This window comes from Papio anubis, chromosome 15, assembly GCF_008728515.1.
Source record: "Papio anubis isolate 15944 chromosome 15, Panubis1.0, whole genome shotgun sequence".
NCBI classification, from domain to species: domain Eukaryota; kingdom Metazoa; phylum Chordata; class Mammalia; order Primates; family Cercopithecidae; genus Papio; species Papio anubis.
In genome coordinates, this window is record NC_044990.1 from 70,649,309 (window position 1) to 70,676,718 (window position 27,410).

Consider the following 27,410-nt stretch of genomic DNA (forward strand, 5'->3'; position numbering starts at 1 on the left):
CAGCTCCGAGAGGCCACTAGTGGTCCAGTTCCTTGTCACAGGACCTTTAATAGGCCCTATCACATCATCCAAGTTCACATCTTCAAGGGCAGCAGCATGGTCCCCTGCATGTAAGCTCCTCAACTTCACATCTCATGCTTGTAATGTCTCTAACTTCTGGTGATAGAGGAGACTTTGGGGGGTGTGGGGGAGGGATAGCATTAGGAAAAATACCTAATGTAGATGACGAGTTGATGGGCGCAGCAAATGAACATGGCACATGTATACCTATGTATCAAACCTGCATGTTGTGCACATGTACCCTAAAACTTAAAGTATATTTTTTAAAGGGAAATAAGAAAATCATGTGAATGCATTATTCCAACCAGATCATCTCCCTTTTGGTAAACTCAAAATCAACTGATTAATGGCATCAGTTACATTGCAAAATTCCTTTTGCCATGTAAGTTGGTAGACATGACTGACGTCATATTCACAGCCCCAGGGGTTAGAGTGGGAAATCTTGGTGTCCATTTTGCTGTTCTCCTTAGCATAAACAGTTTAAATTAAAATACGGTTTTGTGTAGTTTTTTTTTTTTTTTTTTTTGAGTTCATGTGCCTCAGACATTTCCTAGAATGTCACTGAAGTGATGGATAAGAAAAATGGAGAAAACAGAATAAATGTTTAAGTCTGTTATATTTAACAATAATTACAAATAAATAATTCTCTGACAATATATCCAATCACTTTCAACCAAAACCAGTTTCTTAAAATAGTAATTTTTGTTTTAAAAATCAACTTTCTTTCTGTGTTTTTGAGTTCATTTACCTGGTTGGATCCTCATGATATATACATTGTTGGTGGTATTCATGAGATTCCATCTGTGTTCTGGCCACGATCCCAGTAAAATATTGGAATAATTCTTAGGGAAGTAAAGAGAAAATAAAGTTGATATGGGAAAATGTTGGAAAAGAATGTCGAGGTCAAAAGAAAGCAGCATATCACCAGAGAGTTTGGCTTTTGTTGTACTTGTCTGATAATACTTTGAAAAATTAAAATGTAAATCATATAACTGCATTCTTAAATAACTCTTTCAATTAATGTGTTCTGGATAAACAATATTGTACTAGAATATATAATAGAATAGATAATCAAAATGTATTAATGTTTAATGTGCTAGCATAATAAATATTTGCAAAGCGCTTTGCATATGTTTTTCTCACAACATGAGCAATGGTCCAGGTATGTTATTGTCCCTTTTATAGATTTGAGGAAACTGATTTATTCAGTAATGTACTCAATACCCCATGTCTCGTGGTTGGTATATGTCAAAATCCAGGATTCACATCCAAGTGTGTTGGACCTCAGAATCCAAGACCTTTATGATTATACTAAATAGACAACAAATGGGATATTTCATAATAATAAATGATAACTGGTATTACCTTATTTACCCTTCATCATCATTTATATAACGGTATAAAGTAATACCATTTATCCTTTCCTTTTTAGATTTTGACTTTTTATGTGGTTTGTTTCCTATCCCTGTTTCTTCATTGCTGTACTCTCCCTTCCCTTTACAGGGAGTAGCATACACATCAGTATGTTAAACACAGTAGAAAAGTTGTGTTTAACTTAATATTTGCTGAGTTCACTTGATCTTGAAAGAAGCCTTCTTTTTAATTTAATGCCACCTATTGACTTTTTTTTCCAAAATGCCAGTAAACAAAACTAAGAATTTAAAAATTACTGTCAAATAGTTTTAGTATTTTTGTTAGAAAACTAATATTTCAGAAGTGGAGTGGTGACCTAAAAATTGTATTGTTTAATTTTAAAAGTTCATGAATTTCAGAGTCCATTTGCTTAATTTAAGAGTTCCTTATATTATAAACACATGTATGTTAGCTATCCTGAGGCTATTTGACTCTCTGTTCTTCAGTATAAAATGCTGTCCTTGGGTTGTGTGTTTAGTTATTGTCTGCTAATTGATGATATTATTTGGAAAGTCACAGAAGTAACAAGCCTAAGTCTTTCATAAAGCACTGTGAAAATTTAAATGCCCACTAAGTGGTCAGCAGTGGTACATTTTGTTCATAATATATTGGTACCCTCTAGTGCTGACACTTGGCCATGTACTCTCCAAAACTACCTTAGAACAGTAAATGTCATATACTGCATTGGACTAGCTTAATCAGGCTTAGTTTTAAGTGAAATATTCTACTATTTATAACATCACCCTTCTGAAAAGACATTCAGAAATTTCCATTGTTGTTTAAAAGTATTACTGGAACTCCTGTGCTGTAGGGGAAAATGTCAGTTCCATTTGTTTTGCTCATAAAAATAAATGAAATACTTGAGAACTGAGAAGTCATTAAATTTCTTAAATGATTTGTGGAAATGGATGTAGGACCTAAATGTTTTGTCCCAAGGTTCAGTATGTGCCATATGCATAGGACTGTGTATTTGATCCAAGAAAGTTTAAATGAAACTACAAAGGTATATGTCTAAAATTCTGGATTTCTTTAGACAGAAACATTTCCTGGAAGAGTAGTACTTCTTTAGAAATATGGAGTGTGGGTTCACAAAACAGCACAACGCTATCAGCCAATATATACAAAGGGAGTACTAGAATGTGATTTACCGCATTTAAACATTGTTTATTCAGAAACAAAGGATCCTCTAGCCAAACTGCCATAAGCAAAGAAGGTGTAATTTCATTTGCTTCCCAAAGCATCATCCAAACCATTGCCATGGAGCTAATATGTAGAGTGTAGCTGTTTGTGGATGTATGACTTTGCCCATTATTTACTATTATTTCAGTTATTTCAGTTTTTCTTAAAGACTTGGTAAGGTGTCTACACCAAAAGAGTGGATCCACATAACAAAATAATTCTAAGCTCTACGTAAGTTTTCTGAATATAATTCTTAGGTTATTCGAATTTGCTATTAATAAATGCCTTTCTCTATGTACAATTAGTTGTTACAGGGTAGATCACCCAAACCTGACAAGTGGGAGCTTCTTCAGCTGGGCAGTGGTGGAGGCATGGTAGAACAAGTCAGTGGGGACTGTGATGACGAAGATGGTTGCGGGGGATCAGGAAGCGGAGAAGTCAAGAGGACACTGAAGATCTCAAACTGTAAGTGTATGATTCTAACACCACTTGCTAAAAAAAAGATTTTGAAATATAATTAAAGATGTTATGGGTGTAAAGAAATACTGACCATTCAAAAGCAAGAGGAATTGCAAATGAAAACGAATCCATTTTTGTTTTTTTAGGATGTACATTCTTGGTGGTTTTGTTTATTTTTAACTAATGATTTCTAATAAAATGATAGTTTTCTGTGAAAAAAACTAGTAAACAATCAACAGTTCTGAGAAGGTTTGAAAGTGGAATAACTCTTAAGGCGTAATAGATACTAATTGTATATTGATAAACAGCATGAAACCAGGATGGGTAAGTACTACTTAATAATCAAATTGTGCAATTAAAAATTATGCCATTATATAAGAAACTTTTATTATACTTCTATCATAGTCAAATTGCATAGAAATTGGTATATGGTTATTGATCGTGAAAACTATTTGGATTTAATGCTCATGAATTTCCCCTTCCAAAAAAAACTCACTAAACATTTATGTCGATTGAATGGATTTGAAACCATTTCTGAACTCATCACTACCACAAAGGATAGAATTTTCAAATAACAACAACAAAAAATTACCAAATGGATTTACCTTCCTGATTATCACATACAAGATGAGGAATGTAGGTTCTCCACACTCCAGTGTTACCTGCATGCATTTGTTCATATGGGCAAAACAACACAGTGACCAACTGAGAAATAATGGAAACGTCGAGGTACCTAGAGTAACTGGTTTAAACTATTCATTTAATCTTGATTATACCAAAGGCAGGGGTCACCTTCTGGAAAGGTGCAGTCACATGTAGAGTTTGGTCTGATAACTAAAAATCACACAGAGCTGCTTTGCACCTACTAGACATGCTTTTTGGTGGGAGAAGAATTCATTTACTTTATAACTCGCTCATTATGAATTAAAAGCACGATAAATGCTTCCAAAATCAATTCCTTGTTCCTTCTAATATCTGGTTTTACAAGCCAAATATATTGCTTTAAAAATGGAAGCCAAAAGAGGTGCAAAATTAAAAAGGCAGTTAACATAATGAAATATTTTCTTGTTAGACACAGTAATACATTTTATTTAACATGAAAACAGATGAGAATGAGTGCATTTGAGCAGCCATTGAACAAAAGGCCACAAAATTCTTAGTGTGAATTAAATATATTCTATTCTTACAGAATGCGATAAAGACATGTGTTCTTGTTATGAGCGTTAATACAGTTTATCAGATTGGTTTCTTGGTTTTTTTTCTTTCTTTGGTTGTTTAAGTGAAATATAATTAAAGATACTGTGGATGTAAGGAAATAAAGACAATGTATTTGGAAATTAGCAAGAGGATTTGGAAATGAAAATGACCCTTTCATTTGTTTAGGGCATGCATTCTTAGTGGTTTTGTTTATTTTTGACTAGTAACTTTTGATGACAATTATAGCTTTCTGTGAAAAAAATACTAGTGAATTATCACCAGTTCTGAGAATTATAAAGGTTTTATTATTTTTTAATTTCCTTAGGGTTTGGGGAAAACAGTTGTATTGTTTGGTTACATGAGTAAGTTATTTAGTGGTGATTTGTGAGATTTTGGTGCACCCATCATCTGAGTAGTATACGTCGTACCCAATTTGTAGTCTTTTTTCTCTCACTCGCCTCCCACTCTTTCCTCCCAATCCCCCAAAGTCTTTTGTATCATTCTTATGCCTTTGCATCCTCATAGCTTGGCTGCCCCTATGAATGAGAAAATACAGTGTTTGGTTTTCTGTTCCTGAGTTACTTCACTTGGAATAATGGTCTCCAATTTAATCTAGGTTTCTGTGACCATTATTTCATTCCCTTTATGGCTGAATAGTATTCCATTTTATATATGTGTGTATATATATACACACACACACATACATACATACACACATATACCACGGTTTCTTTATCCACTCATTGATTGATGGGCATGATTCCATATTTTTTCATGAGAATTATAAAAGTTTGAAAGTGGAATAACTCTTAGGGCATAATGGATATGAATTACATATTGATAAATAACATGAAGCCAGGATGAGTAAGTACTACTAAATCATCAACTTGTGTTATTTAAAAAATACTGTGTCATTATATAAGAAAGTTTTTACTTTATTACATTTTTATCATAGTCAAATAGCAAATTATAATTTAATTATATTGGGTAAAAGAAAATGAAAGGGTTTCCACTAGAAACAATTTTTTTTTTTAACTAAAACCTAAAATGTCTTCCACTATATTTAGGAATTATAGCACTTACCCATCAGGGTAATATTTAATAAACTTTCATTTTCATCCTATCTGGAGTATTTATTTCTACTGTAATTGCATGGCCATCTAAATATTAGTAGTATTTTAGAACATCAAGTTATTACAAAAGTATAGCATTTTTGTGTGTGAGTGCATGTGCATGTATGTGTAGAAATGGTATATTTATAGGAAATTTTTTACTTCGTGAAGTTATTTACAAGCTCAAGAACTTGTTGTATGTTAGTAGGTCATTCTTTTTTGTTTGTTTTACAAAGGAAGTAGAGGCAGTGAAGGATATTCAGCTACTAATAGTTTTCTTCACAAAACTATACTTGACAAGCTGACAAAAATTAATTTTTACTTCAAAACCTTGGTTTCAATTACTGCTGAAATGGACAGACATGGTACAAGCAGCTGTCCATCAGAATTAGGGCGATTTAAGAGATAGATGATTTTTCAGCAACTCCAGGCAAGCATTTTCTGAAAATCCACATCTGCTCTAAGTGGGTTGCCTATTATGTTTCTACGAGCTTATAGCTGTTGCCTTTCAATTTTTAATAAGTGGTTAGAAAACCACTGCGGATAGCACGCCGAAGTAAAGAGGGACAAGGAAAGGAGCAAACTGTAGGTCACATTTCTATTTTTGTAAAGCACTCCGGTATTTTGCCCGTTTTGGCCCAGTTTGATATATTGGTAAAGAAAGTTAAGGCATAGTTTTAGGTGGTGTTAATGACTTGAAAATATTGTGATCTAAAAAGTTTAACAAGGTGTCATCTGTGTTAAGAACTTGAAACGCACCACTATTTCTTCATTACACTTTTGTTTATTCTTTGGAAAATAAGACATAAATACCACACAGTTCATTTGTTACCATAAAATGTCTGACTAAATTTAAAGTTATATATGAGTATATATCTACATATAACTATATATAGTTATGATTATTAATACTAATGTTGTATCTTTGAAATTTCATGATTCTACACTATTTATGCAAATGAAAAAAGTTGGCCAATATTTTGCTAATTAATTATTACTTGAACTGATTTTCTGTGTCTTTTTGTTCATGTTTATAACAGATAACAGAGGGGTCTCTATATTTCAACATGCAAAGTCTTACCGCCAAAATATTTCTGTACCTTTTAGGTGTCATTTTGTTTTCATCATCAATGTTATCAAATTATTTAACCATCTTACTGTTTTCTAAATAATTTCTATTTGTAATCCTACCTGTACACTATAATTAAATGTTAACTAATGTTTCTTATAGAAAGAAGCCATCTATACTAAGTAATTTTCACTCTTAAACTGATTTCAGTAGAATGACTTAAAAACTCCATTAGGAAAATTTGTCTACATTTTTATTATATGTATTTGGTTCGTTTACATAGACATAGATAGTTCACTAGTAACCTGGGGTTGCAGGATTGGAATAACTTTGAACTTAAAAGTTGCCTCACCCCTTGCCTGACATCTGCCATTCTTGCACAGTTGCTAACTGATGGAGGTTCTAAACACAACTGGAAAAAATAATTCTCTTCTTTTGGTCATGCAGAACAAATCTAATGTTAAAATCTATACTTTTTGAAATATCTGGCTGTACTTCTTAGGTCCGTAACTCTGGATATCTTCAAATGTTGAAAAACAAACCAGAGTTCTACTAAAAACAATTTGTAGCAAAATTATTCTACATATAATTTTGAAAATTTGTGGTTGCATTGTTTACAATTCTTATGTGATCTTATGATTTAAATGGCAATAATTACTTATAAAAAGTAAATAATACATAATTCATGATCAAATTCATTTTGGCAAGGTGGTTCACAGTGGTAATCGAGGGAAAATGGATTTGATCACAACTAGAACTAGATACCAGACATTTTTTAAAAGTAAAGTGATTTTCAATCTTTGGATTTATTTTGCTGGGCTTCTCCTCATCATTCCACATTCTAAATATTCGAGGATTCCAGAATTCAGTTCTCAAATCTTTTAACATGTTTATCGACAACTAGCCCTTTTCCCACAGACTCCTTACTGAATCATAATTATGATAATAATAAGGTTCCCTGATGCTTGATAGCACTGTCCAGTTTATAAAGCATTTCCCACTGTAATATCTTGGGAGGTAGGAGGTAGGCTTATTGGAACAGGAAATATCTGACTTAAATATGATTAATTTAGAAGTAGTAGAATAATACATTGCAATATTAAATTGCTAGATCTAGAGTTTTTGGTTGATTAGTCTAAGATAAATAGAACTATTGTTTATATTGTGTTTTGGTTTTCTCACTTGGTAACTTTGTATCAGCCTCTAACAAATGTATCCATGTCAGGGTACTAAGAATGACCTTGGAAAGAGAATAGTATATTCTATGCACAGAACAAAAGGAAAATTACACTTTGTTAGCCACTGAAGAATAAGGGAGGCTGATTTATTTAGTAATGCAGGATTGTAGAGTGAATGAAAGTTCTTGGCTTCCTCATATTTATTTTCACCATAAATCACCTTCACTTCAAAAGCCTCAGGTAGGTGGGGAAGTTAAGGAGACCTTAAAAAGATGTTACTTTCTTTCCAGAACTAGGAAAACTATGTATTTATTCATATTGTGGATATTATTTTATCTAATTTTAAATAGTCTATTTTTTATCGATATAAATTCAAACATATATGCCTATAAAATTTGGATGTCATTATACTATACTATCGTAGTTAAAAATATGTTTACTGATTATATATATTCTTTCTAAAATTAAAGTTTCATCAAACTTAATCAAAATAAAATATATTCAGCTTACTTTGTAAACTGTTGAAAAATAGCCCAGTGACACATGTATACATATGCAACAAACCTGCACATTGTGCACATGTACCCTAGAACATAAAGTATAATAAAAGAAAAATAGCCCATTGATATTTTTTCAAATATAAGAAAAATGTACTGAAAATAACTATTTTTTTCAATATAAGTCCATTGCTTATTTCTCCATTCATACTAAAAATCTTTGGAAGGTCCATTAGATTAAAACCTTGGCAAGACATTGAAAGTAATCTTGAGTAATGATTGCACACTTTGATCTACACTTTACAAGTACCTAATTCTAAAGGTCAGATAAAACCCAGCACGATAAAACTATAGAAAAATTCACAGATAAACACTTCCCAATCCAGTTTAATGTTCAAAATTGTAAATACTTTGAAATTACCATCTAGTACAGTTTTGGTAGTACTGATGAAAATTATACTAAAGAGAAATGAAATATAAGTGTAAGATAAATATAGTTTAATATGTGATCACTATGAATATTTTTCTGATTATACATTTCCATTTTGGTTTCTAAATAATTGATACTCATCCTGACTGCCTATTTTGTTAACAACATTGTATAATGGAATGTAGATAACTAATGAATCATATAAAATCATCTTTTATTCTTTTGAAAAGTTATATATCAATATAATATAGTTAAATAGTAGAATTGAAATAAAAGGTTTGTCCTTGAATGCCTAAGTGATTATTTTCATTGCATTGGCTTAGACTGATGTTAAATCACTGAGGTGAAGAGGGATGACTTAAGACTTAGAGGAGCCTCCTAGCTCACATTTCAGATTACTCTGCTGTTCTGTAATATGTCATAACTAAATCTATCCCATGCCAGAGAACATAAAATAAGAAGTTGTGGTCTTTTTTGAACAACACCATGCTAAGTGTAACTATATGATCAATAGAGGATGTAAAAAAAAAGTTAAAATTCAAGCAAATATTATCAGGTAAATTTTCTCATGACTTAGCCAAAGTCATATAACTATCAACAAAACCAGAAACAAACCCATTCTTACCTAGGTCTATTTTTGATGTCATTTTGTTGTGAATAAACAGAGTGGCTATTGAAATAGTGATATTCTCTCTCAGGATTGATAACAAGTTAGGTATGTCTTCGGCTCTTCAGTGACTTCAGTATCTCTAACTGTGTGGAATTATTAATTTTCTTATTATTGAAAAGAAAATTGCTCACTAAGTAGAAATAATTTTTAAAAACAGAGTTTGAGCTGATCCCAGAGCTTCTCAAACTTTCTCATACATACAAATCACCTGGGACTCTGGTTAAAACATAGGGTATAACACAGGAAATCTGAGGTGGAGCATTTCCTACCCACCTAGAGATGATGTTATTATTCCTTGGTCCATAGGACCACACTATGAAGAGCAAAAATGTATACTTTTTTTAAATTCTTTATTTGTATCTCTAAAATACTCTCTATTAAAGCATGATGAAATTTTTTAAAACACTGTATATTATCATTATAAGAAGGCATCATGTGATTAAGGACATTTGGAACTGTAACACTTAGGCTGGTAATGGTGGCTTATTTGGTATGAATTTTGATATCGGTCTCTGATTAATTTTAGCATGAGGTTTACTTCTTAACACCAAAGTAGAACCACTTCCATCTTTTTGCAGGGCCTGAAGCCCTCAGGTTATACTTTCTTTAAGGATGCTTCTATTTTGAAATAGTACCTCTGATATCTCAGCAGAAATGTTTCACGTGTATCAACTCTTCCAGCTGGTGATGAACACAGAAGAAATCCTGTGTACAATCCCCTATATCACATTATATGCCAGAGATCAATCAAAGTTTTATGAGAGCTCAGAGAAAGAAAAACCATCCAAATGGGGAGTTCAAAAAATACTTCATAGAGGAGACAGAGAAAGGGCAATCAGGAAAAACAAACCAATATTTGCCTGCAATATTTATGAGAAAGTGGTATTTGAGGGGATGGACTTTATAATTTGGTTTCAGCAACTGACAATAGGGAGAAGGTTTCCTAGGAGGAGCAAACGTCATGAACAGAGCAAGGGGTGTGTTTACAGAGGAACAGAATTATTAGAATTACTTGAAAACATATTGGAAAGCTAAAAATGTGAATTAAAAATGTTACAATTGATTTTTTGTGTACACAAGCGGAGTTTGTATTTAATTGGCTGGGCAAACAGGAATTATTAAAGTTCTTCTATATGGTTATTTTGTTTGTGCAGTCGTTTTTACCAGCAAGACAGTGAACTGCTTAAGATAAAAAATACACAATAAAATTAGTATATCTTGGACAAGTAACTTCTCTCCTACCTTGTACAAGTTCTGTGCCTAGATTTCCTTAAGATCTGAATAAAAGCAGGACTCTCCAAGTGATTTTATTGTGAAGATTAAGCGTTTTAATACATAGACAGCATTCTAAGTGTGTCCATCCAACTCACACCTGTCCATTGAAATAAAAGTACTGGATAAAATACGTAAAATGTTTTTTTTTTAAATGCTTCTATAAATTAGCAAGTGAGAAAGGAGTATTTGATAAAATTGGGTGAAGTCATAACACTTGATAGGAGTAGAGGCGGAGGCACAGATAGTGGTAGATAGTTACACACATACATGATTTAAGGAAAATAATATAGTTGTACCTAACCCTCCACCAAGTCCAAGAAATACATTTCCATGGCCCTATATGCGCCTCTCTGAACACATTTCACTGCACAGAGAGTTTGCCTATCCTGATAATAACTTTTATAAAAATTACAGTTTTGATCAACAATATATGCATCCCTAAATAATATATTACTTGGTTTTTCTGGTTTTTGAATTTTATATGAATCAAATCATACAGTCTATCTTGTTAGTCCTTTTATTAAACAGTATGATTTCGAGGCTCATCCTTGCTGATGAATATAGGTGTAATCATTTCTCTCTCTCCCTCTCTCTCTCTTTTGAGACTGAGTCTCACTCTGTCACCTAGGCTGAAGTTCAGTGGCGCATTCTTGGCTCACTGCAACTTCTGCCTCCCAGGCTCAAGCAGTTCTCATGCCTCAGCCTCCAGAGTAGCTGGGATTACAAGCATGTGCCACCATGCCTAGCTAATTTTTGTATTTTTGTACTTTTAGTAGAGACAGGGTTTCACCGTGTTGGTTAGGCTGGTTTCGAACTCCTGACCTCAAGTGATCCACCTACCTCGGCCTCCCAAAGTGCTGGGATTACAGGCATGAGCCACCATACCCAGCCCTCATTTCCTTTTAGCAAAGTATAGTATTCTGATTTATGAATACATAACTCACTTATGTATGTATTTTGTTGATGAATATTGGAGTTGATATCAATGGCATTTGGTATGATATGAACAATGTTGTTCTAAACCATCTGGAAAGTATCTCCTGATATTCATGTGCAAGAGCATGCAGGATATCTTAGAAGTAGCATGGCAGTGCCACAAAACAAAAGATGATGTTCAGCTTTACTAGGTATGTGAGCCTGCTTTGCAAAGCAATTGTACCAGTTCATATTCTCACTAGAAATAATGACAGTTTCTACTGCTCGCCATCTTTGTAGACACTTTTCTTCCTGTTCACTGATTTTTCATATTCATCCAAAGGATAGAAGTAAAACAAGTATTAACTTCTATTTCCCTGATAATTAACTGGATTTCACTTTTTAAATAAGTGTATGACAAATTTTTGCTTCCTTATCTGAAATTTCTTTCAAAAGAAAGAAAGTTAACCCTTTCCCCAGTATTACTTTGTTTTTGTATTGTTATAAAGAAGTACCTAAGACTGGAGAATTTATGAAATGAGGAGTTTTAGCTCAAGTTTCTGCAGGCTGTGTGAGAAGCCTGGTGCAAACATATACTCAGCTTCTGGTGAGGCCTCAGGAAGCCTACAAATTGGTGGCAGACAAAGGGATAGCCAGTGTATCACATGGAGAGAGAGGATGGGAGCAGGTAGCACATTCTTTTCAACAACCAGATCTCTCATGCATTCAGAGCTAGAATTTACTCATTATCATATGGAGGGGCACCAAGCCATTCATGAGGAATCCTTCCCCATAACCCAAACACTTTCCACCAGGCCCCAGCTCCAACACTGAGGATTACATTTCAACATGAGATTCAAACATCCAAACTATGTCACCACTTTCTATCAGGTTATTTTTTTCCTCTCTCTTTGGCAGATACTATCAATACAAAAATCAATTTCAGTGGTCCATTTCCTCTTTTGATTGTGACCTCGGGAAAGCCAGGATAGATTCTTGAATTTTTTTTTTTTTAATTGAGCCAGTTTTCAAGATTAAAAAATGATTCCCTCCCTGTCTTTCTCAGAAGATGACCAATTATTTTGTATATGTTTAATGTCATCATGAACTCAGTTTTAAAAACATTAGTAATTCTTTTTATTGAAGTTCACGTTGTCTCACATTTTGCCAGTTGGTACCTTTTCCATTTGCCTTTGAGTCCTTTGAGATGACCCTTAAAATACTTACTAGTTTCTTTGCTATATGGTATAATTAGATGTACTAAGCTCAGCTTATCCTGGAATGAGCCATTTTTACATGAGACTTTGTTTTACTGGGAAATGTCATTTCATGATTGCAATCTGAGCACTAATGATGGCTCTTAGAAACATAGGTGATAATTAAAATAAATACTGCATAATTACTTGATTCCACATTAAATATACCACATTATCTGAATAATAATACTAAAACCGCCCCTACCCATTATGACTACTAAAATTAGCTAAACATTTTTGTATGTATTGTCTATTTTCTCTCCCCATTCTGTGGTTATACTAGAGATATGGAGAGAGTGTCAGGTCACATATCATATCTGTCACTTTTATTTATTGTAACTATATAATGCTCACTAGTTGCTCTTATATCAATATCTCTGTAGTATATTCCTTATGAAGGACTCATGGGGACAATATTTTACAAGTTCTTTTATGGTGATAAGACTTTGTGTCCTTTAGTCTTAAAAATTAATTTTGTTCAATACAAAAATGTTGGTTCACATGTTCTTTCCTTCCATTTTTTTAAATAAGCTCTGAATTTTCTGTTAGAATGCATTAGTGGCAAAAATTATAGTGATAATCTATTTTTTCTTTCCGTTATTAGTCACTTGCTTTTTTCCCCAGTGCCCAATAATTTGTTTTCTTTTTCTTTAAGTACAGTAATTTTACTAGAATATATTTTGTGTTGGTAGCTCTGAGTTGGTATTCTCAGTTGTGGAGTGTACTTTTTCAATATGTAATTTTAACTATTTTTCTAGGAGGCTTTCATTGAATTATAGTTTTAATAATTTGTTGTCGTTTTAACTTTCTTCCTCAGGAGCACCTATTATTCATTTGTTAAATTTTCGTTATCTTCAGCATTTTCCCAAATCCTTTTTGATTTTGCTCAAATTCTTTTGGATTGTAAAAATTCACCTCTTTACCTTCTGTTTCTCTTAAGATATTATTGGTGGTGCTTTTTAGCTTTTGCATTTCTGCAGGTTGTATTTATTTTTGAATGAATTCGCATTCTTCTATTTCTTGAGATCTCCTCTTTCCTGAATTTTTCTAATTCTAATTTGTTATTTCTTTGTGTCTTGTATCCCATGCTTACTGCCTTTTAGCTCACTTTGAAGTGCTATGTCTCATTTTAGTCTGTTTTTGAACATCTTGATGGTATGCTTACTTTGTTTGCAGAGATCATAACAGAATATGCAATATTTATGGTGGTTTTTTTTTGTGAGATTTGATCTCAAAACATTTGTTGCTTATTTTTATGCTAATATAAATTCCCTTCATTTTTAGAAGAAAGCTTTGTTTGAATAGCTTTTCTAAATCTACTGAGTTGCCTATTCTGTTGTCTTCATGTAGTGTTAAAAAAATATATGGTGACTTGTTTTCTAAGATTTCTAGTCTCTTTCTCTCCCTAGTGATTATTCATATCTTCTCTTTCTTAACTTTCTGTTGTTCTTGTCTCACTAATTTTTTTCCACTTTCAGCAGTTACTCTTGTACGTGGAATCCCCTCATCCTGAATGGTAAGAAAACTTGCCAGATTTTTAGCTTTGAGAGTTCAAAAGGTTTCAGAGACTCTATTTCCTTTAGCCTTATAACAGGGCCCTTGCATCCACCTATTATTAGTGTGGGCATAAATTTTCACAGTTCTCTGCTGTTTTCAAATTGATTTTCAATAAATCCTTATGGGTTCTGTTGTTTTCAACTTGCTGCATTGCTAGCTGCATTTGCTGCACTTGCTGCAATTTAACTTGCTGCATTGCTTCCCTCTGTTTCTTGTGCACACATGCTGATAGTGTGCAGGTTGTGTGGCCATTGGTAGGGTGCTCTCTCATTTCTGCTTTGAGGTTAATGAGGATGACATTTTCACTGAGTTTTGTTTTATTTAATTGGCAAAAACCATAATTACTTTTGCACCAGTCTAATAAATGGTATCCATGTGATTTTGATGTTGCTATCAAGTTAGTCTTTTCATTTTATGTAAGGATTTGTGAATGTCCCAAATGTATGCTGCAACCACGTCTGCTATCTTACCTTAATTTCCCATTTTCATTTTATAAGTAAATAAAATATAGTGTAATAGATGACACCTTGATTCTCTTCCTTTCTGATCCTGTCCCCCTGATTTACATATGTGTGTATATAGTAATTATATACAATTAATATTATTTAATATTTCCTAATATTAAACAGCAGTGTTTTTAAAACGTATATGCCTCCAATTTATCTTTCTGCTGATAAAATAGACTTTATTATAATTGATGTATGAATGTACCACAATGTATTATCTATTATTTCTAATTTTAATGAACAATGCTACAAGCAAGCCTCTCTGTGCATGAGTATGTATTCCATTAGGTTGCAAAACTAATCTTCAAAGTGATTATAGTAATCCATACTTGCACCAGCGCTCCAAGTAGACTATTTTTGGATTTGTACCATAATTTCATATCCTCGGAGTTTTTAATTTTGCTGCATTTATGAAATGTAAATGGTAAATAATCTTTGTGTATATGAAAGAGAAATTGCAACAGATGGAATGAAATAAGCAAGGAAGACGTTCATTATTCAAGACTATTACATTAGGGGAAAGAGAGAGAGCTCTCCACTGAACCAAAAGTTGAAATTGTTTCACGCACCTGGGAGAGCTAGTGAAAAAGCACTGGGCCCGGGCTTGGGAGTGAGCTTGGTCAATGTGATTAGGTCATATGTGTTTGCTAATTGTATTTATGAAAGTTAGGCTGCTTCCCTGACATACAGACTGGGAGAGAGGGGTTCTGTCTTGATTACATTTTATAAAGATGGCTCCTTGAAAAAGAGAATCCTGGCTTTTAAAACAGGCAAGAAATGGAAGATTTACATCTCAAATGGGAAGAGAAAGTACTTACAAATGTTCTAAAGTAAGTGCACAAAGAAAAAGAAGTTAGGGGCTTATGTTAGGAAGAAACATGTTTAAAATTTAGTCAATTTGAAGGAAACGAAAAAACTGATTCTGGTGAAGTTTATCATTATTTTTTGTTTAATGACCATTTCGTGTTTCCTCTCTTGTGAATTTATTCCTCTCCCCTTTTCATATTTTATCACTTGGTTGAGTTAAAGTATCTCATTATATATCTAACTAATATTTGTCAGTATGTGAGTTGTGAGAAATCTCACTGTTTCTTGCGTGACTTTTAAAGAGGTATGCCACCTATATACTTATAAATTACAGTCTAGAAAGGAAAATAGGTATATCAGTAAATACATTAAAATGAGCTGAAAAAATACATAAAATTGAGAAATATGATGAATAAAGAATGCATAAATAGTAGACAATGATCAGTTACATGGGGATTTTCTTAAGAATAACATCTTAGAAGTTATAGCTTAGCTAGATTTCAATACAGAACCAAAGATAATCAGATGGAGAGTGGACTAAAATTCATCGCAGACAGAGCATTTACCAAAGTACAGATGTTTCAAGCATCAGAGTATTTTCAGGGAAGCTCAATGTTTGCAGTCTTCCTGGAGCACCACTTTTGAGGAAGGAATGATAGACGAGGCTTGGGAAAGCAGTCAGTGGGCTCTATAATGCAGAAGCCTATATAATTGTCCTATAGAGTAGTTTAGACTTATTCTGAAAAGGATAGATTTATTCAACTGCAGAATCTACAAAGGAAAATTCATACATTCAAAACTCACTGCCCAAATAATACAAGAAGTTCCACTGATGTTTAGATAACAGTTAGCTCTAGGTCTTCATTCAATAAGTCTAAAAATAAACCTGTCAACTTTCCTCCCACATCTTTTCAGTTGTTCCTTTTTCTTAATTTTAGTTGACAATACTGTCATGTGCGTCCGTGTGAAGAGACCACCAAACAGGCTTTGTGTGAGCAACATGGCTGTTTATTTCACCTGGGTGCAGGCGAGCTGAGTCCGAAAAGAGTCAGCGAAGGGAGATAAGGGTGGGGCCGTTTTATAGGATTTGGATAGGTAAAGGAAAATTACAGTCAAAGGGGGATTCTCTGGTGGGCAGGAGTGGGGGTCACAAGGTGCTCAGTGGGGGAGCTTTTTGAGCCAGGATGAGCCAGAAAAAGGAATTTCACAAGATAATATCACTTAAGGCAAGGACTGGTCATTTTCACTTCTTTTGTGGTGGAATGTCATCGGTTAAGGCGAGGCAGGGCATTTGCACTTCTTTTGTGATTCTTCAGTTACTTCAGGCCATCTGGGTGTATACGTGCATGTGTGCATGTCACGGGATGCGATGGCTTGGCTGGGGCTCAGAGGCCTGACAAATACTATGACTCACCATTCTCCGAGACAGAAACTCAGGAGTCATCTTGTGTTCCTCCTCTTGCTTCACTCCCCATATTTAATAAGACCCATTGCCTTTACTTCTAAATCTATATTAAATATACTTTCACATTCCCACGGCTACTCTCTTAATTTAATGCCTCAACATCTGTTACCCAAATCGGTCTTATAATGTCACATTGGTGTCTCTGCTTCTGTATTGCCCATCTCTACACTCTTGGTGAAATACTATTTTAAAACTGATTGTTTTTTGCTGGGATATGTGTCATGCGTGTCCATGTGAAGAGACCACCAAACAGGCTTTGTGTGAGCAATAAAGCTTTTTAATCACCTGAGTGCAGGCGGGCTGAGTCCGAAAAGAGAGTCCGCAAAGGGAGATAAGAGTGGGGCAGTTTTTTAGGATTTGGATAGGTAAAGGAAAATTACAGTCAAAGTGGGGGTTCTCTGGCAGGCAGGAGTGGGGGTCACAAGGTGCTCAGTGGAGGAGCTTTTTGAGCCAGGATAAGCCAGGAAAAGGAATTTCACAAGATGATAATATCACTTAAGGCAAGGACCGGCCATTTTTACTTTTGTGGTGGAATATCATCAGTTAAGGTGGGGCAGGGCATTTGCACTTCTTTTTTGATTCTTCAATTACTTCAGGCTATCTGGGCATATACATGCAAGTCACAGGGGATGCGATGGCTTGGCTTGGGCTCAGAGGCCTGACAATATGGAAACTCCAGCCATCAGGTAATCTTTTTAGGCAGAGTGGTCCTCGAAGGAGAGGATGTCGGTTCAGTATCAAAACTGGTGAACTGTTGAACAATAGGTTTTAGTTATTTGCCATTTCAGACAGTCAATTTCAATTCTTCTGAAGGCACCCAGATGCTTTTGACCAAACTAAACTCTTTTATTTTCTCCTGTATCTCGGTGAAATGAATGTGGTGCTCACATGTTCTGTGATTCTGAAGCCACATAATTCAAAACCCCGAAGACTGCTGTAGCTACTGTGCTGGTGATTTGCCTATTTTGTCACAGATCCGAGCCTCCTCTTCTGTAAATTGGTCTGTGTTTATGTAAACTACATTTCCCAAACTCTACTAAATCCCTCATCTGCATGATACCTATAAATTATATTTCCCTGATTCTCCTTCCAGGTATTATACTTTTATTTTTTCTGCCAATGGAAAGTTCTAAAAGGAGATTAAAAGAGGGAGAGGGGAAAGCACTTCCTCTGGTTTCGTTTCTGCTGGCATTACATACAAGCAGAGGGTCACTCCCCAGCCTCCAGACATGTTTAGTTCTTATATTAGCAGCTAGAGATAAACCTGTTGAAGGTGGGTACCAGCTAACCTTACCTCCATCGCTAGTCTGAGCGCCAGCAATGTGGGACGGTGACTCAGGTATGAGCATCACCTTGGAAAGGCAACATTCCCATTGTCTATTTGAGAAGCATACTTCTCTCCCACATCCCTAGATGCTGGTTATCCTATCTCCTCTGTTTCTTAAAAACTAGAATTGGAAGCTGCTCTGTGTAATCACTAATACCAATGTTCTTTTAATTGAGAGGAGTCTTGCCCCATCACCCAGGCTGGAGTGCAATGGCCCCATCTCAGTTTACTGCAACCTCTGCCTCCTGGGTTCAAGCCATTCTCCTGCTTCAGCCTCCAGAATAGCTGAGATTACAGGTGCACACTGCCACACTGGGCTAATTTTTATATTTTTACTAAATACAAAAGATGAGGTTTTACCATGTTGGTCAGGTTCTTCTCAAACTCCTGACCTCGAGCGATCCACCTGCTTTAGCCTCCCAAAGTGCTGGGATTACAGGCATGAAAATATCTGTTCTTTTATATACTGGTTTTGCTTTACTAACTCTTAAAGGTCTGTATATGAATTCCTGTATTAAATTATATCTAAAATGATTCCTGTTATCTTGACTGGACCTAAGTGATACAGCTGTTGTTAACTGTGTAAAGTTAGACCAAAACATAATTATCTGAAAACCAATAAGACCTTCCTTCTAGTGTTCAGGGTGAGGAGGAGGGGTGGTGTGGGGAGTAAAACTATTAGAATTTTCCATAGGTTTATATTCTACTGTGTAGGATAACATCTGTTTTAGCATTTCCTCCCAAATTCCAGAGGAAGATAATCAAATAGAAAATTAGATAAAGTAAGCCATTGAACAGAGAGTAAGGAGAAATAGATGTCTTCTGGGTGAGAAATTCCCTAGAAAATCATCCCTGGAACCATTAAGTCTTTGATGAAATTTGGCATTGTGCCTGGTTCACCTGGGTTGATATGAAGCTCTGAGTGTCAGTGAGATTACGATATAAAACTCTCTCTCTGAAGACTGACTAATTGGGTCTTCCATGGAGCCAACTCTACAGAACAGGGGAAAAGTTGAGGCAAGGCAATTAATTCATAAATTAATAAAAAAGCAAACGGGACTGACAAGAAGATGCAGAATGCCATTGGTTTTTGAACACAAATTTCAAGTCTCTCTCCTTCACTGACTAATTTCAGGTCATCCTAGACTTGGAATATTTGAATTAACTCTGTACGATATGGTCAAGCATCTCTTCAACATCCTGTGTACCAACTAGTTTTATACTTCTAAAGTACGATTCTATTTCTGCACCCAGCACCAAAACCTTTATTAGTTTCTGTAGCCCACTCAAAAGTACTTTTTTATGAGTTGTACTAACTATAATAGTTGTAAAATTGTCTAGGGAAAGTCAGGGAGCATCTTTTTATCTGTCTATATGCCACATAACTATTTTTGATCATGGAGTATATAACCTGCATCAGAATCACATCGGATTAATCTCTGTGCTTGTTTAAACATAGAGTATAGAGTTTTAGCCAGAAATACTGAATCAACATTTCCAGTGGTAGATCCCAGAAATGAATATTTAACAAGCATACTAAATAACTACTTCCAATAAACCTTGAGAACAACTGCCTCACAGTCCCTGCCACAGTGCCTCCAAACATGAGCCTTTTAATGAATGTGTTCTGAAGTGCAAGAATGCATGCATGTAATCTACACATCTCTAAGACACATCTTAATAAACATTAAAAACCAGATTTTCTAATGAATTGAAAATATTGAAATATTAGCCAAGAATATTCTTCAGAAACCAAAATAATAAATATGTGTATATGCAAAAGACCAAAGTTGAGTTAAAATAGAGTACATTTGATAAGTACAGTTTTCTTCAATTATTGGTACTTGTGAATTATATGAATAACTCGTTCACATTTTCACTTAGTGGAGACCCGACTGGAATATTTTGCATTCATTTAATGTGTAATTTAGAGTGAAAATTAATGATCCAAAAGTAATTATTAAGTGCTAATTATTAAGCTGAAGTGTAAAGCACTGAATTTAAGAGTATAATTTTCTAGATTAATATATAATGTCTCGATTTTGGAGGAGATATATTAATACAATAGGTATTGCTTGGGGATGGTTTTTATTATGTTTGACATCCTTTAATTTCCTTATAACATTAATGTTTTATGCTAATTTTTAAGAATATATTATATTTACCTATTAAGTAATATATAATTTTATATATATGCATATATAGTATGGATATATATATCAGAAGTTTTTTTGTCATAATTGTTCCATACCTTTATGTTATGAGTATATTCTATGGAATCCTGTTTTTTCCCTGAAGTCTAAACTGCATTATGATGCTTATATAAGAACGTTGTACTAATTTAATACAAATTTTGCAATTCAAATTAGTCACTAACAGCTTCTTCTTTATAGTTCCAACATCATGATTATTTTTCCTTTGAAATGTCCCTTATCTCCACATTCATCCATCCATTTATCCATCCATTCATTTATTTGTTCAACAAATTATTAATTGGTATTTAATTGGTGCTAGTCACCATACAGATTTCTGCCTCTGGGGGCTAAAGAAGAGTAATCAGGGAAAACTACAATGCAGTATGAAAGGTTTTATTTGGGAAAAGCAGATCTTGTGGGAACACACAGGAAAGTATCTCAGTCTTAGGGATAACATGAAGGCTTCTCAAAGGAATTAAACATCATCTGACACCTGAAGAAGCAGTTATTAATAGGGTTATGGATAACCAGGGAAGCGATCACTACAAAAATATGAAGCAGAATACAGAAACCTAAGAATTAGAGAATACTGGGGATTCTTGGGATCTACATGAAATTCCAGAATGTTGTTATATACAATGTAGGCTGGGGACTGGCATGAGCCAACTCATGTATTAAAACCTTTCAAATTACAGTGTCAAGAATGTATGTGGTGACAAAATTAAGAAATCCAGACAAATAAGTTGATGCCATAAATGACAATTCAATACGTTTTTCCTGTGGTGATTTCTGCACCTCTTGAAATGAGCTTGTTCACTCCCTCATCTGCTAACTTTAGCACTTGTGTGTGTTTATAAAATTATATGTATTATACATAATATATATAATTATACTGTATTTAGCTTATTTTTTCATAGACTATGAGCTTTTAAAAATCATCCCCATATTCATCATTATATTATTGGGATCAAATATACTGCACGAACAAAGATGCTTAGAAAAGTCTGTATTAATTTAACGTATGAATATATGAATGAGTGAAGGAAAGTGTTTTGAAACCATCATAGGGAATATAATAAGATAAAATTACACTAAAATAAAATGAAACTGATAAGAATAAAGTTGATGGGGCTGAGCATGGTGGCTCACACCTGTAATCCCAGCACTTCAGGAGGTCGAGGCAGGTGGATCACCTGAGGTCAGGAGTTTGAGACTAGCCTGGCCAACATGGTGAAACCCCATCTCTAGTAAAAATACAAAACTCAGCCAGGCATGGTGGTGGACACCTGTATTCCCAGCTACTCAGGAGGCTGATGCAGGAGAATAGCTTGAACCTGGGAGGTGGAGGTCGCAGTGAGCTGAGTTGTGCCACTGTAGTCCTGCCTGGGTAACAGAGTGAGAATCTATCTCAAAAAAAAAAAAAAAAAAATTGATGGAAAGAAATGGGAAAGTCACGACATACACAGTAAAAATTAATGAGAATTTCTACTGAGTATTCTATTTCCCCAACATGCAGGATATGGAGGCTATTATATAGTTCTTTGGGTTGATTCTACTTTAGGATCTCTTTATGTTATTGAAGAATACTTGTCATCACTAGCCACACCTAATGTTCCCTAGATGTAGCTTCAGCAAAACTTGTTCAAGTTCAGTGAAGAACGACAAGAATAGTAAAACTAGTACAAATTTCTTGTTTCAAAGATGAAGTTTGTTGATCATAAAATGCAAATGTAAAATATAAAAATTGAATTTTGTATTCATTCTCATACTGCTATGAAGAAATACCCGAGACTGGGTAATTTATAAAGAAAAGAGGTTTAATTGACTCACAGTTCCACATGGCTAGAGAGGCCTCAGGAAACTTACAATCATGGAAGAAGGCACATCTTCACAGGGTGGTGGGAGAGAATGAGAGAAGTACAGAGCAAAGGTGGGGAAAGCCCTCACAAAACCATCAGATCTCAAGAGAACTCAATCACTATCATGAGAAGAGCACAGGGGAAATGCCCCCATGATTCAGTCATCTCCCAAGAGGCCCTTCCTCCAACATGTGGGGATTACAATTCAGATTACAATTCAAGATGAAAATTGAATTGTAGGAACCCAGACCCAGATCACATCATTCTGGCCCTGGCCCCTCCCAAATCTCATGTCCTCACATTTCTAAAACATAAGCATGACTTTCCAGCAGTCCCCCAACATCTTAGCTCACTCCAGCATTAACTCAAAAGTTCAAGTCCAAGGTCTCATATGAGACAAGGCAAGTTCCTTCTACCTATGAGCCTGTAAAATCAAAAGCAACATACAGTGGGGGTACAGACATTGGATAAATATACCCATTCCAAAAGGAAGAAATTGGTCAAAATGAAGGGGCTACAGTTCACATGCAAATCCAGAATCCAATAGGGCAGTCATTTAATCTTAAAATTCCAAAATGTTCTCTCTTGACTCCATCTCTCACATCCAGGTCACAATGATGCAAGAGGTGGGTTCCCATGGTGTTGGGAAGCTTCATTCCTGTGACTTTGCAGGATACAAGCCCTCCATCCTGACTTCTTTCACAGGCTGGTGTTGAGTGTCTGTGGCTTTTCCAGGCACACCGTGCAAGCTGTCAGTGGACCTACCATTCTGGGGTCTGGAGGATGGTGACCCTCTTCTTACAGCTCCAGTAGGCAGCGCCAGTAGGGACTTTGTGTGGGGACTCTGACCTCACATTTCCTTCCACAGGGCCCTAGCAGAGGCTCTCCATGAAGGCTCTGCCCCTCCAGCACTTCCACCTGAACATCCAGGCATTTCCATACATCCTCTGAAATCTAGACAGAGGTTCCCAAACCTTAATCTTCTGTGCACCCACAGGCTCAACACCATGTATAAGCCACCAAGGCTTGGGGTTTGCACCCTCTGAAGCAATAACCTGAGCTGTATGTTGGCCCCTTTCAGCCACAGCCAGGAGACAGGAAACCAAATCCTGAGACTGCACAAAGTGATAAGGCCGTGGGCATGGCCCACAAAACCGTTTTTCCCTCCTAATCCTCTGGGCCTGTGATGGGAAGGGCTGCTGTGAAAGTGTCTGACATGCCCTGGAGACATTTTTTCCCCATTGTCTTGGCAATTAACATTTGGCTCCTCATTACTTGTGCAAACTTCTGCAGTCTGCTTGAATTTCTCCTCAGAAAATGGGTTTTTCTTCTCTATTGCATCATAAGGCTGCAAATTTTCTGAACATTTATGCTCTACTACTCTTTCAAAAATAAGTTCCAATTCCAAACCATATCTTTGTAAATGAATAAAACTGAATGCTTTTAAGAGCTTCTGGTACCAATTTATTGTATTAGTTTGTTCTCACACTGCTATGAAAAAATACCTGAGACTGGGTAATTTATGAAGAAGAGGTTTAATTGACTCACAGTTCCACATTCCTGGGGAGGCCTCAGAAACTTACAATCATGGCAGAAGACACTTCTTCACAGGGTGGCAGGAGAGAGAATGAGATGTGTAGAGCAAAGGAGGAAAAAGCCCCTCACAAAATGATCAGATCTCCTGAGAATGAACTCACTGTCATGAGAACAGCATGGAGGAATTGCGTACATGATTCAGTCACCTCTCATGAGGCCCCTCCCCTAACACATGGGGATTACAATTTGGATTACAATTCCAGATGAGATTTGGGTGGAGACACAGAGCTAGATCATATCTAGTTTTTAAATAATCTCAAAAGCTAATTGACACTATATTTATTGAATAACAGTCAATTATAGGGTCCAGCCCTGTTCTGGATATATCTATATGTTAACATATGTAATCTTAACACCCTATACGATAGGTAATATTGTCAATTTTTGGCACAGATGCATTGAATTCTTTGCCTTGGGTTACATTAGTTTCAGTGAGCATGCTGCAGAGCCAAGATCCATGGCCAACAAATAGGACTTCAGCAAAGAATAACATTAGGATTGTCTCTGCAGATTGTGCATAAAAAAACTTCGTGACATATTTTAAAATGTTTTGAAATTATTTTTGTGTATGTGGGTGAAACTGAAAGTTGCAGAAGAAAATTAAAAGTATTGTTGGGAAGGGTATTTATAAATATTAGTCTAAGTACCTGAACAAGTAATTTAAGAACATTAATGTTCAATGATACGCTTCATATACAGCAGAGATTTCTCTGATTGTATTTTTGAGAGGACCATCTATGGAACTTTACATTAAAGTAATAGACTTCATGGAGGAAGTACACTGGAAATACATGAAGTAACAAGACCTCTAATTGTGGTTCTGCTAATGTCCAGGACCTTAAACATGTCTTAGATCTCATTTACTAACCCTATAAAATCAAGAAATGCTCACAAATTCCATTTCATTTCTCAAATACTATGTTTCAGGAAAGGGCATATTTTAAAAGAATGGTTGTTACTTTAAAAGTATTCTGGGTATAATAGATATTGCCAAAAGCCATTTTTAGTATAAAACCCATCAGATAAAGACCACCAGGGAAACTTCCATTGCCAAAGGTAGTTTTATTAGCCCTAATTTGCTGAATCAAAGGATACAGTACACCAAGAGAACTGTGAGGTGACTCCATAAGAGTGTATTGACATTCACTGTTTGCAGGTTTGTGCTTGTGCTGAATAATTCCAAAGAGGAACTTGAAAAGATAATAGAATACCCTAGATGAGTGCTCTTATGAGGGAAGGGCTGTTTAACACTTGAATATCACAGTCTTCTTTCTTCAGGAGTTGAGAAGACTGAGTAATGGTGGAAACTCATTGGAAAGAAAGCAATATTCATTTGTGTGATCTTAGTGTATCCCATTAGAAATATTAGTTTTGGTTCTGTTGGGAATATTGCAATCTGATCTGTATCCAAAATAAGGCATTGTAAGTCACACACACACACTATCCTGAAGAGTTAAATTTCCTTCTCAAATGAGTAATGGAATTCCTTTGTAGGGAATGGAATGTAAATACGGATTTTACATTTTTTTCATAGTTAAGTATGTGATTTGTTTTATATGAAAAGTCTTACATCTAAGATCCTACAATATTGATCTATTCTATCAGGGAAGTGAAAATTGATTGTAGAAGCAGCACTGAGAAGTGTTAACAACTCATTGTGATCCTGTAGACTATAGCAAGTTATATTCCATCATCAATATTTGCAGTGTTTAAGTATTCACCATTTTCTGGGCATTGATGTGGAACGAGAATTTTTTTTACAAAAACAAATTGTATATGGTTTTAAATGTTGGGAAGGAATACGCTCAGTTTGCAAATGATAAAAAATTTCAGATTCCACAGTTTTAAAATGAAATGAGTAAAAGCAATGCAAATGATTGAAGCTGTTAAAAAATAGACTTGAGGAAGAGAAAGAGATCTAAAATACAGAACAGAAGTAACAGTGTATGAAGAGATATTATACAAATGATGTTTTCTGTTTTCTCTTTTGAGTAAAATAAATGATTTTAAAAGAAACAACAGGAATTGAGACTGAAAAAGAAAAGAAATTGTGATTTTAAAGTTTCTGAAAGACAGAAATAGATTTAGGCAGTAGCTTTCATCTTGTTAAAGACTAAGCTAGACTCCTGACAACCCACAAACACAAAAACTTCCAGATCCCACTCTACTGGTCTGAATCATATGGATTACCAGAATGCAAGCCTTTCAGAAGAGGTCATGTGTTGTTTAACAAATGGATTTTGTAGCTCAATTTAATTTTACTCATTTTAGTTAAGCATCAGTTTTTAACTTAGGACCAACAACAACAACAACAAAAGGAATAGTTTTTAATCTCAAACTGGAGGGACTGTAAGTAGAAGTGCCACATCGTTAGATCCAATAAGGAGGTCCAAACCTTGGATGATGACATGACCTTTCAGTAATTGAGGGCAAACTTACTGGGACAGCTGTCACCAGGTGAGGGTAAAAACTGATTTCAACTGACGTTCATCTCAACGTTGACTATCTTTTCTTCTCTCCAATCATGGTCCTGATAAAAAGCCGCAGAGTCCTAGCACTGTGTTTCTAGATGGAGGAGTATACTTGGCCCTTCCTTACACCTTATACAAAAATTAACTCAAGATGGATTAAAGACATAATTGTAAAACCCAAAACTATAAAAACCCTAGAAGAAAATCTAGGCAATACCATTCAGGACATAGGCACCGGCAAAGATTTCATGTCTAAAACATCAAAAGCAATCGCAACAAAAGCAAAAATTGGCAAATGGGATCTAATTAAAGAACTTCTGCACAGCAAAAGAAACTATCATCAGAGTGAACAGGCAACCTGCAGAATGGGAGACAACTGTTGTCATCTATCCATCTGAAAAAGTTCTAATGTCCAAAATCTATAAGAAACTTAAATTTACAAGAAAAAAGCAAACAGCACCATTAAAAAGTGGGCAAAGGGCATGAACAGACACTTCTTGAAAGACATTTATGTGACCAACAAACATATGAAAAAAAGTTCAACATCACTGATCATTAGAGAAATGCAAATCAAAACCAGAATGAGATACCATCTCATGCCAGTCAGAATGGTGATTATTAAAAAGTCAAGAAACAACAGATGCTGGCGAGGCTGTGTAGAAATAGGAACACTTTTACACTGTTGGTGGGAATATAAATTAGTTCAACCATTGTGGAAGACAGTGTGGCAGTTCCACAAAGACCTAGAACCAGAAATACCACTTGGTCCAGTAATCTCATTCCTGGGGATATACTCAAAGGAATATAAATCATTCTATTATAAAGATACATGCATGCGTTTGTTCACTGCAGCACTATTCACAATTACAAAGACATGGAATCAACCCAAATGCCCATCAATGACAGACTGGATAAAG

At 35.1% G+C, this 27,410-nt stretch overlaps 1 protein-coding gene across 1 annotated transcript in view; it reads left to right on the plus strand.

Annotated features, from left to right (window-relative positions):
• The window catches only part of GPC5 (glypican 5), a 1,499,214-nt gene that overhangs the window by 776,739 nt on the left and 695,065 nt on the right, over nt 1–27,410 (plus strand). Inside the window, exon 7 of the mRNA XM_017951348.2 lies at nt 2,958–3,117. Within this exon, the coding sequence (XP_017806837.1) occupies nt 2,958–3,117 (160 nt within the window). The remainder of the gene's footprint in view (nt 1–2,957; nt 3,118–27,410) is intronic.